At 43.3% G+C, this 15,166-nt stretch overlaps 1 protein-coding gene across 1 annotated transcript in view; it reads right to left on the reverse strand.

Moving 5' to 3' along the window:
• Nucleotides 1-5,049, reverse strand: part of LOC127568581 (solute carrier family 22 member 3-like) — a 34,586-nt gene extending 29,537 nt beyond the window's left edge. Inside the window, exon 1 of the mRNA XM_052012504.1 lies at nt 4,432-5,049. Within this exon, the coding sequence (XP_051868464.1) occupies nt 4,432-4,842 (411 nt within the window). The 5' untranslated portion in view covers nt 4,843-5,049. The remainder of the gene's footprint in view (nt 1-4,431) is intronic.
• Between the last annotated feature and the right edge of the window lie 10,117 nt (nt 5,050-15,166).

Below are 15,166 nucleotides of genomic sequence, written 5' to 3' on the forward strand. Positions count from 1 at the left end.
TGGAGATCAGCAGTCGTTGGCTGTAAATGCCAAGCCATGCCCACAGAAACACTTTGACACTTGGCTATGTTGTGGTGCCAAGCAAACCAGCTGCCAATACTGTCAAGAGTTTGAATATTTGGGAATGCCTTTACATACAGAAACAGCCAAAAACTTTCAAAAACTATAAACTATAAATTAAACTTATCTAGAATCAGTAAAAATAATAAACAAATGAAAAAAGTTGAAAACTATTCAATATCTTTAAGCTTCCTCATTTAGCTTGAAACAATGTAATTCACCTGAAATTTACCTCTCTTCCTCACAGCCGTTCCTCTCCTATGAGATGAATGGAGATGCTGAGCCTGAAGCAGGTTCAGTGGATCGATTCCATAGCTGGGACATTGATTCCCTGACCACAGGGCTTCCGCGAGGAGCCAAGTGTGGGAGCAGAGTCAACAAATCACCAGTAAGAACCTGTCGGGAATTCTAAGGGCGTACACTGCTTGATTTCATCCAGCAATATAGTTTAACAAATTCTCAATTCCTTTATCAGCTAGAGGTCCCTTGTATGGAACTTTCATTAGCTGACTTTTGAAGTCATAAAATATAATTTTATTCTCATCTTACAAATGAATTTTTCAGTCTTTTCAATGACCGTGCTAACTTTCATATCTGTTTGTGAAGAGTACTACCTTTTCCAATAGATGTAAATGCTCTTGAAAAACAATGCAACGTTCTCCGCAAATCTTCTGGCAGACATTTGTTGCTTAACAAAAACTATCAGAATGAAAGATAAATTAGTTTTTGATATAATCCTGAGTGCAACAGATACATTTATCTCATCATGCCAGTGGTAGCTCATTGAGAGAGCTATATAATTAATCCCACTCCGGGGCTCTTTCCCTTTTCCTGAAATTTTTTTCTCCTCTTCAGATATTTTTGATGGAACCATTCAACCAGTTTCCAGTGCAATTAAAATCAATACAATATGCTGAGAAGAATAAAACCCTTGACATTTCCATCTGCTTCTATCACCAGTTATCTTGTATTGCATATGTACTTTGAGACCCCACTCCACACACTAACCCCTGTCCCTGCAAGGTTGCTGAGGTTTCCTTCACTGAGAAAAATAATAGTATCTGAATGGCTTACACCCTTCCTAATGCACAAATAAGCCAGCAACTTGTAAGAAGAAAGAGAAGGCCCTTGGATGACGTGACATCACAAGCTGCAGGCCAATCACTGTGCTCTGTCATTAGCCAGCACCATCATGCCCTTAACTTCACCATCAAGTGATTCCGGGAATGAAAGGGTTAACATATGAGGAGCGTTTGATGTCTCTGGGCCTGTATTTGATGGAGTTCAGAAAGATGAGGGGGGAATCACATTAAAACTACCAGATACTGAAAAGCCTGGACAGAGTGGACGTGAAGAGGATGTTTCTATTAGTGGAAGGGTGTAGAATCCGAGGGCACAGACTCAGAATAAAGGAATGTCCCTTTAAATCTGAGATGAAGAGGAACTTCTTCAGCCAGAGTGTGGTGAACCTGTGGAATTCATTGCCACAGAGGGCTGTGGAGGCCAAGTCATTGAGTGTATTTAAGGCAGAGATTGATAGGTTCTTGATTGGTAAGGGGGTTAAGGATTATGGGGAAAAGGTGAGAGAATGCGGTTGGAACAGAAACAGCCGTGACTGAATGGTGGAGCAGACTCAATGGGCCAAATGGCCTAATTGTGCTCTCTAATGGTCTTATCGGGTTAATGGTGTTGCTTCATTTGAGCCTTAATGACCTGTTAAGCACAACACAGAAAGTTCGAGCACTTGTATACCTTCAACAAAAACGGTAATAGTCTGATGATTGTCCACTCTCATTCCTTCAAGTTGTGAACGATGGAAGAATATAAAAGTTAAAGGTCTTGCATTAGTTTTCCTTTTCTTCTGTTCTGTAGTTTCATCCTTATAATCCAATCCTGCTCTTGCTCTCCTTCTGTGCCTGATTCTTCACTGAACTCGCCCCCACAAACTTACCCTCCTCCCAGTCCTTTTCCTTTTTATTTCTCAGTTTTACAGCATCACTGGTTAACAACTTGAACTACTGGTCCTTCTGCGCACCAAGGTCCCGGACACTCTTTCCCTCATCATCAGGTCACAGTCCCAGCAAACTTGTGAGCACGCAGTGTTGCAATCTAAGCACCCACAAATAAACCTGTCAAAAAGACAGGCCACTGGTGCTGCACCTTGCTGGACCATCTGATGCTGTAGCTTCCATTCTTTCAACAAAATTGCTAATTACACCAGAGTCAATTTTTTTTCCCGCAATAATGAAGGAGGCCAGTCTCTTGGGGCTTTACCTGCCACTTATCAGGACAAGCGTGGATATATTACTAGGGCCCTGGAATGGACTATTCCATTCTCAAAGCAGCTGTGAATGACACTAAACCTTCCCCACATCATGACGGAGGAAAACGCTGGTGACACAACACGGAGCAATGGAAGGTGGTTCCTTCAAAAGATCGTTACATCAACGTGCAGAAGGAATGCGTGCCAATATAGGAGAGCTTTCTCTTCAGAGAAGTAAGCAGCTCCAGAATGGAACATAGTGGAGAGGGGAATGTACAGATGTAAAAGACTAGAGGTGTGATGGTGGGGACCCCACCCACCTGGGTCATTCTCTCTTCTCTCTTCTTCCATCAGGTAGAAGATACAGGAGCCTGAGGGCACGTACCACCAGGCTCAAGGACAGCTTCTACCCCACTGTGACAAGACTATTGAACGGTTTCCTTATATGATGAGATGGACTCTGATCTCACAATCTACCTTGTTATGACCTTGCACCTTATTGCACTGCACTTTCTCTGTAGCTGTGACACGTTACTCTGCACTGTTATTGTTTTTACCTGTACTACATCAATGCACTCTGTACTAATTCAATGTAACTGCACTGTGTAATGAATTGACCTGTGCGATCGGTATGCAAGACAAGTTTTTCACTGTACCTCGGTACAAATGACAATAATAAACCAGTACCAATACCAATACCAATACTTTACAATATGATTTATAAAAAAATGATTAATTTAGGTAAACATTTGCTACCTTAGGCAGAGGATGGAAACATTAAACATTAGTTAGTCATTCCAAGGAATAGTATTGCACATCTGTTAACTTGTCCCTTAATCACTCTGCTTCATTGGCACAATTTAGATTATGAAGTTTTTCTTATACAAAACACCCGAAAGCAGATAGGCAAGGGGGAGAGAATTACACATGAACTAGAATCAAGTAAAGTCCAAATTCTACGGCAGGGAGAGAAGGAAATAACATTTTGGACCTGCACCCTGCAATTAAGCTCCTCAGGAATGGTTCATTGTCAGGCTAAAACTGAGGGTTTTTCAATAGTACTGGGCTCCCATCCCATGGGCATAAAAGGACATTTTAGGAAACACAAATGTAAGCATCATGTGAATTATGTCAGGTGGATTTCTGTGAATTATAAATGGGACTCTGCATTATCAGACACCAGGAGGAAAGAATAATCTGTTACTTTTCTTCTGGTCGGAACTTGCTATCATTGGTTTACTGGGATACCAGGGTTGGATGGGGAGCAGAGGTCAAGTGATAACAGAGCCTTCACGATTATGAATGGAGCAAGTAAGAAACCAGAGCTCACAGACTTCAAGTAACCCAGCAATAAATACACAAATTTTCAAAATAACACCACTGGCTCTTTGGGCTAGGTAGCTTTGAGTTATGAAGCTATTTTTTGCCATGCCGATTAGCATTGTACCAAAGTGCCCATGATCCAACCTGCCCAGTCTTTTCAATTCACAACATTTCATTTGAGGAAATGTTTTCCAGTAACTCACCCCTTTCATAAACCGAGTAACTGCTGTACCAGTGGAGAGGGACTGAAGAGAAATTATTTCATGCAGAGAGTCATTAAGATCTGAGAGAATACAGGAAGCAACTTCCGTAGAAATTCCAGAATACTTGAAGGGAGTAAAATCATGTGCGTAGAAATTGAAAGGTATCTGGGATCTTGATTGACAATAGATTGAAACTACTATGGCAGTGCTTGTTGGTAATAATTAGAGCAAATGAGATGTTTGCTGGATTAAATGTTCAGTATTGAGACTTGATAACCCACAGCTGGAGCTGCACTTTGGAAGCTCAAGTCAAGACGTGTGTTTGAAGGAACCTACTGTGCATGTTTATGGGGAACAAGTTGGACAGCTATTCCAAGGAGCTAGCCCAGGCATGATGGGCTGAGTGGGCTCAGTCCGTGTTCTACAATGCTGTAATTTCATGAAGCTCTAAAGTTAATCTGCTCAATTTTAGAAAAGCTTTTATGATTAAGCAACCATGTACCAAAAGGAACCAGTGATAATATTACCAATGTAATAATGTAAATCCTGGCATATCTTAGTGAAAGATATGCAATCGTTTACCTCGCTTACGATTGTTGTACGTGAACTGTCAAAAAACCAGCCGTCCCTACAAGCTGTGCGGAGTGCCTCGCCAGAACTGTTCGCGATTAATGCCTCTGGATATTCGCAGCTGAGTGAAGTCAGATTCCAGTCTATATCGTAACTTTCACACTGACTATATGAGGAGCTCCCAGGCTTTTCCGGAGGCACCGTGTAATTTCTCTCCTCTTCCAGAGACCACCCACACTTTTCTCGAAGTCCCACAAGGGCAGGTGGGACCCGGCACCAGTGGTTTGGAATCACTCCCAGAAAAACAAATACAGCCGTCAGGAATGAAAAAGTCAGCCCACACAAAGACAAAAGCAGGGCAATCCACTTCTGACATCTTCCAAACTCTCCGATGTCCCTTAAAACATTATCAAATGTTACCATCTCGTCTGGCTGCGTGGCACAGTGCCCTGTGTGAAGAGACAAGGATTGGCTTATCTTCAACCTTGCAGGCTCGTGTTCCTTCCTCTGAGATGTTGCGGTTCACTGGTGCAGAGTGGAGCCGGTACAGAGTTCATATACACAGCATCTTGTGAAGTTTCCACAAACAGCTTCGAAACATCAATCAAAGCTCACACACAAGTCCAGCACATCCCAGCGACTGTACTAAGCGTTAATCATCAGGATATGGACATCACTGGCAAGGCCTGTGTCTATTGCCCATTCCCAACTGCCCTTGAGAAGGTGGTGGCAAGCTGCCTTCTTGAACCGCTGCGGTCCTTCTGCTGAAGGTGCTCCCACAGTGTTGCTTGGGAGACAGTTTCAGGATTTAGACCTGGCAACAATGAAAGGCCACTGATAAATTGGTAAATAAACTGGCAAATTGGTTTATTATTGTCACATGTACCGAGGCACAGTGAAAACTTTGCCTTGCATGCCATCCATACAGATCATTTCATCACAACAGTACATTGAGGTCTTACAAAGGAAAAGCAGTAACAGAATGCAGAATAAAGTGTTACAGTTACAGAGAAAGTGCAGTGCAGGCAGACAATAAGGTGCTACCGTTCCAGGACAAGATAGTGGAGATGAACCTATGGGTGGTGGGCAGCTCTAAAACAATAAGGAAGACTCACACTCTAAGACCATCTTTCAGGATGTCCCAGAGGCATTGTACAACCAACACGGTACATTTGAAATGTTAGGATCTTGTCCATGAAAGAACGATGATAGATGTTGGATACTTGAATGCAAAATTCGGGGTGACAGTGCTCCAGTGGATAAACTGGCCTTTTCCTTCCAAGTGCTGGAAGAGGTGTGGAAGTCACCGTTGGAGGAGCCTTGTGAGATGACACAGTGTATCCCGGTGAAGACACACAGTGCAAGCATTGATACTAAGTGCTGGAGGGAAAAGATTAATGAGCAAATGTATAAGTTAAATTCAAACAAATCGTTGGAGGAACTCAGCTGGTCAGGCAGCATCTGTGGAGGGAAATGGACAGTCGACGTTTTGGATTGAGACCTTTCATTCACGTAATCCAGATGGAGGGTCTTGACCTGAAACGTCGACTGTCCATTTCCTTTCATAAGATGCTGCCTGACCCGCTGAGTTCCTCCAGCTCCTTTGCGTCTTGCTCCAGATTCCATCATCTGCAGTCCCTCTTGCGTCTTAATAAATTAAATTCAGTTTTGATTAAATTGAACACTTTTAAAAATGACCATTATTTTGAAAACCATATCGGTTAATTTTTCTGTGAAACTGATATGATGGAAGATAGTTAGACTGAGAGTGTAGTAGGATAGAGAGATATTGAAGTGCAGAGTGAAATAGAACACCGTCTGCACACCACCACCTTGGTGGTTAGTGATAAAAAATCATGGAGCTGAAATCATAGTCATCAGCTATCAATTAATCTGCAACTCAGTGCGGGGAAACTCCACAGGTGGAGAGTTTCGTGAGGGAAAGGTCCACTGTCAGATGTTCCTCCCAAGCCTGCCGCACTGACTTGGTCACGTTCGAAACCTCCCACTCACACCATTGCAAAATGTTGTTTCCTGGCTGACGTATATCTGATTTGCATTCGAGTGAATCAGTACAACCTGCCTCCAATGTTCCATTCAGAGCCTTCTCCACAATCATTAAATCGTTCTTCCGGCTCCATGGAGTTGTCCTGTGCAGGCGGAGACTTTACCCCCTGGCTCTATTGTGAAATACCTAGATGTGGTTTTCATAATGTCAGTGGAAGCATGAGAACCAGCAGTTGTATTATAACAGTACATCGAGGTAGTACAAGGGAAAGCAATACAGAATGCAAAATAAAGTGTTACAGTTACAGAGGACATGCAGGCAGACAATAAGGGGCAAGGCCATAATGAGTTAGATTGTGAGGTCAAGAGTCTATCTTAACTTACTAGGGGACTGTTCAATAGTCTTACAACAGCAGGATAGAAGCTGTCCTTGAGCCTGGTGGTACGTGCTTTCGGGCTTTTGTATTTTCTGCCTGATGGAAGGCAGGAGAAGAGAGAATGTCCGGGGTGGGTGGGGTCTTTGATTATGTTGGCTGCTTTACCGAGGCAGCAAGAAGTGTAGAGAAGTGTCCATGCAGCGGAGGCTGGTTTCCATGATGTGCTGAGCTGTGTCCACAACTCTCTGCAGTTTCTTAAGGTCTCGGGCAGAGCAGTTACCGTACCAAGTGGATGGACCCAGAAATGGGATGCAGGAAAAGTGAAGCTGGGTGATTGAAGGGACTGAGGATATTCGGATAGGATGCAAGTTGCTCCTCATAGTCCAGTCCCTCAGTCCTTTCAATCACCCAACTATCACTTTTCACACAGTGACAGAACTGTGCACATTCAACCATTCGGTTCTCGAACCAACCAGCAAAACCCTAATCACTACAGTTTACTAACACTGACCACTTTGATCACTTTGCACTACAATGGGCTTTACTATTTTTTGTTCTAATTGTGTTCTTTCTTGTAAAAATTGTGTATAATTTATGTTTAATTCATGTTTTTCTCATGAACACTGCTTATACGATACTGTGTGCCTGTGGTGCTGCTGCAAGTAAGTTTTTCATTGCACCTGTGCTTACATGTACTTGTGCATGTGACAAACTCGATTTGACTCGTCTTGACTTGAGCTTTCAAAGTACAGCTCCAGCTGTGAGTTATCAAGTGGCTCATTATTGAACACTTAATCCAATGAATATCTCATTTGCTTTAATTATTACCAACAAGCACTGCCATAGTACTTTCAATTTATTGTCAGTCAAGATCCCAGATACCTTTCATTTTCCATGTACATGATATTACTCCCCTCAAGTATTAAGCATTTCCTGGACCTTCTTTGTCTTTGGACTTTGCAAGTTTTTGCAGTGAATTTCAGCGCCCAACTGCTAATCCACTCACCATGGGATTGTTGACTGTTAAACTGCAGATGTCCCAGCAAAGGATGTGGGTCAAAATTCAAACTTGCATGTGCCCCTGAGAAGTGTGAGATGGAACATGGAAACGTACAGCACAGGAACAGGCCCTTCAGCCCACGGTGACAGTGCCAACCATCTGCCTGCACATGGCCTATATCCCTTTATTCCCTGTCTGTCCACCTGCCTGTCTAAATGCCTCTTAAACATTGCTGTCATATCCACTTCCACCACTTCCTCTGGCAGTGTCCTCCAGGCACCTACTGCTATCTCGTAAACCTCCTTTAAACTTTCCCCCCTCTCGTCATAAAGCGTTGCCCTCTAGCCATGCAGATGACACCCAATGTCGGGATCGAACTCACATCCCTAACAGCAGCACTAATGGGACCTGTCAGCAGAATGTCTGAAGACAAAGTACCAAAGCAGCTGCTTTATGGAGAGCTGGCTGAGGGCAAACAATCACGCAGTGGACAGAAAAAGAGATTTAAATACTCTCTTACGACATCCCTGGAGAGTTTCAACATTGACACATACCACTGGGAACAGCAAGCACTGGACTGGACTGGTAAATTGGTTCATTATTGTCACAAGTACCGAGATACAGTGAAAAACATTTTTTTGCATGCCATCCATTCATATCATTTCATCACATCAGTACAGTGAGGCAGTACAAGGGAAAAGCAATAACAGAATGCAGAATGTAATGTTACAGTTGCAGAGAAAGTGCAGTGCAGGCAGACAATAAGGTGCAAGGCCATGCTGAGGTAGATTGTGAGGTCAAGAGTTCATCTTAACGTACTAGGGGACTGTTCAATAGTCTTACAACAACGGGATAGAAGGTGTCCTTGAGTCTGATGGTACATGCTTTCAGGCTTTTTTATCTTCTGCCCAATGGGAGGAGGGAGAAGAGAGAATGTCTGCGGTGGGAGGGGTCTTTGATTATGTTAGCTGCTTTGCTGAAAGTGCAAACAGAGTCCATGGAGGGGAGGCTGCTTTCCGTGATGCGCTGAGCTGTGTCCACAACTCTCTGCAGTTTCTTGCAATCACGGGCAGATCAGTTGCCATACCAAGCCGTGATGCATCCAGAGAGGATGCTTTCTATGGTGCATCAATAAAAATTGGTGAGGGATCATCCCATTTGGTTTACCCACATAAAAAGCAGTGCTCACTTAAATGAGGAAGCAAAGGAGAAAAGAGAATCTCAGAAATCAAGAACCACTGATGCTACAGCATCCCTGCTCCTCTGTCACCTTCGAGCCCAGGTTGGTCTAATCGGCCATTCCCATACAGATCACAACATTGTAGACTGGATGTCATGGTCTTACTCAAGAACAAGTGACAAGTGACAACAAATGCAGTCTGGTATTTGACATTTCCACCCTGGGACAGAGACACTGGCTACCTATCGATGCCTCTCATAATTTCCTTTTGCACCACTTCAGATCACACAACATTTGCACCATTCTGTTGTCTTGCATTCATCGCTGCATTATTGTGGTATTTATTATTACCACGTGTACTGTTTACTCTGTCAGCTTCATGCGAGCAAGGAATTTCATTGCACCCTGGTGTATATGACATCAGACTAATCTGAAAATGAATCTGAATCTAATTTTATATACTTCTCCCCCCAGCCTCCGACACTCCAGACATAGAGGCAGCTATGAGTTGTGATCTATTTCCAAAGTGTTATTCCATTTGATATGCAGATGCTGAATATTGTTCAGAATTGTGGAGAATTCACAGCAATGAGGGAGGCCATTCGGGCCACTGTGTCTGTAATGAACTAATTCAAGAACAGTATCAGAGGCTAAAAGCCTCTTAAACACCACTATCATATCTGCTTCCACCACTGCCCCTGGCAGCGCATTCCAGGCACCTACCCCTCTCTGTGTATAAAACTTGCCTCATAAATTCCTTTAAACGTTCCCCCTCTCAGCTTAAGGCTATGCCCTCTAGTATTTGATATTTCCACCCCAGCTATCTACCCTATCCATGCCTCTCATAATTTTATAAACCTCTATCAGGTTACCCCTCATCCTCCGATACTCCAGAGAAAACAATCCAAGTTTGTCCAACCTCTCGTTATAGCTAATACTCTCCAATCCAGGCAATTTCCTGGTGAACCTCCTCTGCACCCTCTCCAAAGCTTCCACATCCTTCTTGTAATGCAGTGACCGGAACTGCAAACAATACTCTAAATGTGGCCTGACCAAAGTTTTATACAGCTGCAACATGACTTCCTGATTCTTCATCAGTGCCCCAAATGATGAAGCCAAGCATGCCATGCACCTTCTTCACCACCCTATCGACTTATGTTGCCACTTTCAGGGAGCTATGGACTTGCACCCCAAGATCCCTCTGTGCATCAATGCTCCTAAGGGTCCTGCCATTTCCTGTACACTTGTGTTTGACCTCTCAAAGTGCAATGCCTAATACTTGTCCAGATTAACCTCCAAACCCATGGATTCTTAGGCCAGAGAAGAAGACAATTCAGCCCTTTGTGCCTGTGCTATCCTTTGAAGGAGTCTCCACTGGTCCCAATCCCTGTCCCTTTCCTTGATCCTGTAAACAATTCCCCATCAGTTACTTATCCGACTCCTTCTTGAGTTTGCTCCCTCAAATCCTGCAGGCAGAGCCGTCCCCATCCTCACATCTCGCCCCTTTGAAAAAATTGTTCTCTCCCTTCCAGTTTTACAATTATCTTAAAGCTGCAGCCTCTGGTTACCAGCAAAAACAGTCTCCCCTTCCTTACTTCATCAAAGTCCCCCTTTATTTTGCCTGCGTCTATTAAATCCCCCCCTTAACCATCCCTGCTCCAGCAGATTCCCGTTATCATTTGAAGTGATCTGGCTTGTGCATTGGTGGGGATCTTAGGAGGGGAGGTGGATCTCCCTCTCGCCACCTCTGGATGACCACGTCCATGAAGGCTTCAGTCTTCTCACCTAAATGCTGGGCCCCACCACCATCATCCCCATCCCCACCATCATTGCAGATGGGGATGTTCCTAGTGCCTCCTCCGCAAATTAGCTCTTTAATTGTCCTCCACCATTCGCTGCCCCGGAACGCCCTTCTGCACAACTCATTGAACCAAGGTTGATCCTTGCGTGACTCAACTGCAGGTTAAAAGGAAGTCAAAAGATATCTGAACTAGACCCAAATTGGAACCCTTGCATAATATTTCATGTGGCATCAAAATTGAATTTGTTTTTAAGTACCTCTCTTTTATATCTTGTTTATTTATTAAAATAATGGAGATAGTCTACACAGTGGTCCTAGATTTTTAAAAAGATACGACACCCTGGCTCTCCCACTTCCTTTCCTTTAAGCAATGACTTTGGAAATATTCACCACCTGTAAAATATTTATGGCGGTAAAAGGCATTGGATAAATTACATCAACAATCGTGGTGTTTAAGAGGCTGTTAGATAGATGGATGAATATGCAGAGAACGGAAGGATATGGATCATGTGCAGGCAGAAGAGATTTAGTTTAATTTGGTATATGTTTGGTGCAGACATTATGGGCCAAGGGTCCTGCTCCTGTACTGCACTGTTCTGTGCTCGATGTTCTGAACATCCCAGTATTATTAGCCCAGAATTCCCCATGTGACATGGTGAGGCAGTACTGCCCCTCACCTGTGGAACCGCACATGGACACAAACCAGAGAAAAAAATGCTGAAGCGCTCAGCAGGTCAGGCAGCATCAGCGGAGAGAGAAGCAGTTAACGTTTCAGCATCTGAAGTGGGAAAGAGCAGAAGAAAAAGGCAGTTTTCCATTGCAGAGAAGATGGGGGGGAAGGATAGATAGGGCAAAGCCAATCTCCGTGATAAGGTGAGGCTAGTGTTGCTATGGGGATGAATTGTTAATGTGTCGTTTACAGGGTGATAAAGAAATGTGATCTGTTGCAAATAGCAGGTCAAGATGTCACCACTCCATCTCCATGCTGTTTAAGACCACGAGGTGAAGAAATTTTAAATGCAAAAGACTTTAACTTTACACAAGATAAACTTTCCAGCATCTTTTTATTAGAAAACTTTTCCAGTTTGATGAAGGGGGAATAGCTGAGCTTATCTTACACATAGATTCCTTACAGCAAAACCAGCTGGTTCTGATATAGTCAAAGTGAGTGATCTAAAGTTTGACGATTCGAAATCAAGTCCAGAGGGCTGCAACGTGCCCAGACCGAAAACAAGGTGCTGTTCCTCAAGCTTGTGTTGGGCCTCACTGTGACAGTACAGGAGGTCACAGACCGATGGGTCAGAGTGGGAGTAGGATGGGGAATTAAAGTGGCAGGTGATGTGAATCTCAGGGTCACTCCTGTGGACCAAGAGGACATGTTCTGCAAAGTAGTCACCCAATCTGCGTTTGGTTTCTCCGATGTAGAGGAAACCATGTTGTGAAAACCCAGATGCTGTACTCTAGATTGGAAGAAGTGCAAGGCTGCTTCGCCTGGGTTGCTGGATGGTGGGAAGGGAAGAGGTGAAAGAACAGGCATCCCGTCTCCTGTGGCTGCATGGGAGTGCTATAAGACAGGGAGTGGAAGGCGGGACGGAAGAGTGGACCAGGGAGTTGCAAAGGGAACCATCCTTCCGAAATGCTGGAAGGGGGAGAGGATATGTGTCTGGTGGTGGAATGTTGCTGGAGCTGGTGGAAATTCTGAAGGATGATCTATTGAATGAAGGTCACTAAGACATAAAGAGTAAGGTTCGTTAGCTCATTTTCATATTCCTTACATAAAAATGCTGCATAGAATGAAGTATGTTGTTACGGACTCAGTGAAAGTCCCTTTAAGATAGAGAGTGTGTGTATTTGTGTGTGTGGGGCGTGCTTACGTCAATAGAAGATAAAGGATGTAATGACGTTGTTGAAGTAGTAAGAAGAAGAAGAAGGAGAGAGAGAGAGAAGGGAGAGAGACACCAGCCTGCTTGTTTTCTCTATCGATGGATGAGAAACAATAACTGTGTCTGCCACTGAAATCCATGTATGGAAGTTGGAAGTAATCCGGTGGAGTTCACTTTGTTGCTGACCTGTAGAAGGAAACAGGTATTTGTGTGTGGACGACCACGATTCGGATGCTTTTCGGGGTGAGGAAGTCACTACCGAGTAAACACTGAAGTGTCGCTGGGGTTCCATCGTGGAACATTTGGATTTCGTATTTACTCTCTCTATGTTTCTCTACGTCTACGTTTTATCTTCAGACAACGGTGGTTGTTGAAGAAGCCCTTGCTCATGTTTCACCTTATGGCTTGCGGAACTGAACTTTAAGAACCATTCCGGAACTGGGAGTTTTGGACTTTGTCACCCACACACACACACAAAGAGTTTAGGTTTGGGGTTAACGTTCAAGGTTTAACATTTTTGAAGTCTAACATACTAACATTTTTACTTTTATTTTACGTATTATCATAAGTAGTGATTAATAAAATAGTTTTTAACACTGAATCATGCTCAGTGTGTTTCTTTTGTTGCTGGTTCGTGACAAAATTGGGGGCTCGTCCGGGATAGTTCCCAAGATTGACGAGATTCGTCCGGGATCCAATCCAAAGATTAACGAGTGTCGTCTGGGATCATTCCCCAGATTGACGAGATTTGTTCGGGATTCAATCCAAAGATTTTTGAGGGAGGTTTGATAAATTCTTTTTAATTGGCTTGTGTGTGTGGAAACCAGCAGCAATGGATATTAAGGCATTTTTGGAGTCACCAACCCTACAGGGATTGGAGGTGGCGAAAAAGGATGATTTGATAAAGATTGCTACAAAGCTAAACCTTACAGAAGTAAAGCAGTCTATGAGAAAGGCAGTGGAAACTTTACAAGAAACTGCTAGGTTGGCAGATGATTATGCTTTAACCCATAATCCAAATGGGGACAACCTAAAACCTTTCAAAAGAGTTACAAGGACAATCCAGGTAAACCGGAGATTAAATTGGGAGGTAATCAAAAAGGAAAGGATGAAAAGAAGCCAGGGCTGGAGAAACCTGTTGAGCGTACTTGTTATTACTGTAAGAAACCTGGCCATGTGATATCTAATTGTGCCCTTTTGAAGAAAAGGAAGGAAGCTGTGCCTAATGCTTGCTTTCAGGCAATTAAAAATCAAAAAGGTTTAGGAGATGCTGTTAAAGATCAGTCCTTGCAAGAGGTAAAAGCGGAAAAGTTGGAGGAGGTGAGAAAGGAATTCTGTTCTTATGTGTCAGAGGGTTTTGTTTCACTGAATGATGAGTCACCCCAGGTGCCAGTGAAAATTCTTAGAGATACTGGGGCTTGCCAATCTCTCTTGCTGGACAGTGTTTTAAATTTTGGTGAAGAAAGTGACACTGGTGAGGTAAATCTAGTGCAAGGCGTTACAGATGACACCATATCTGTCCCTTTACACAGGGTGATTTTAAAGTCAAAGTTCGTAGAAGGACCAGTCAAGGTAGGGATAAGACCTAGGTTGCCAGTGGAAGGAGTTTCTTTGTTATTAGGAAATGACCTTGCAGATGGAGAAATTGTTCCTGTGGTACGGTTAACAACCAAACCAAGGATTGATGAGTCTGAGAATGATCCAGATGTTTACCCATCATGTGCGGTGACTCGAGCTAGAGCTAAAGAATTAGCCAAGACAGACAGTCCGGTGCAGTCTGATGTGGTTCCTTGTGACAGTCCTAAACAGGAAGAAAATTATGATGCCTTATCTGAGACTTTTCTGTCTTCACTGGAGGATCAACATCCTTATAGTGAGCCTGAATTTAAAGATTTGTCTTTGTCGAGGAAGGATTTTATGGTGGAACAGACAAAGGACCCTGAGTTGACAGAATTGAAAGAAAAAGCACTCTCATGTGAGGAGATTGAAAAAGTGCCAATGGGATATTATGTCAAAAATGGTGTGTTAATGAGGAAATGGAGACCTCCTCATGTTCCTGTTAATGAGGAATGGGAAGTTATTCATCAGGTTGTTGTTCCAAAAGTTTATAGGGATGAAATTTTAAACCTGGCCCATAGTATGCCTTTGGGTGGTCATTTTGGGGTGAATAAAACTGTAGGGAAGATCTTGAAACAATTCTATTGGCCTGGTTTGAGAAAAGATGTGGTGATGTTTTGTCGAACCTGTCACACATGTCAGATGGTAGGTAAACCAAATCAAAAACCCCCTGTGGCTCCGTTGAAACCAATTCCTGCTTTTGGTGAACCCTTTTCGAAGGTGATTGTGGACTGTGTTGGCCCATTACCAAAGTCTAAGACTGGAAATCAGTATTTGTTAACCATTATGTGTGCCACTTCTAGATTTCCAGAGGCAATACCCCTTAGAAATATTAAGGCCAAGACGGTGTCAAAGGCTCTTTTAAAATTTTTTACCTTGTTT

This window comes from Pristis pectinata, chromosome 3 (assembly GCF_009764475.1).
Source record: "Pristis pectinata isolate sPriPec2 chromosome 3, sPriPec2.1.pri, whole genome shotgun sequence".
Lineage (NCBI taxonomy): Eukaryota > Metazoa > Chordata > Chondrichthyes > Rhinopristiformes > Pristidae > Pristis > Pristis pectinata.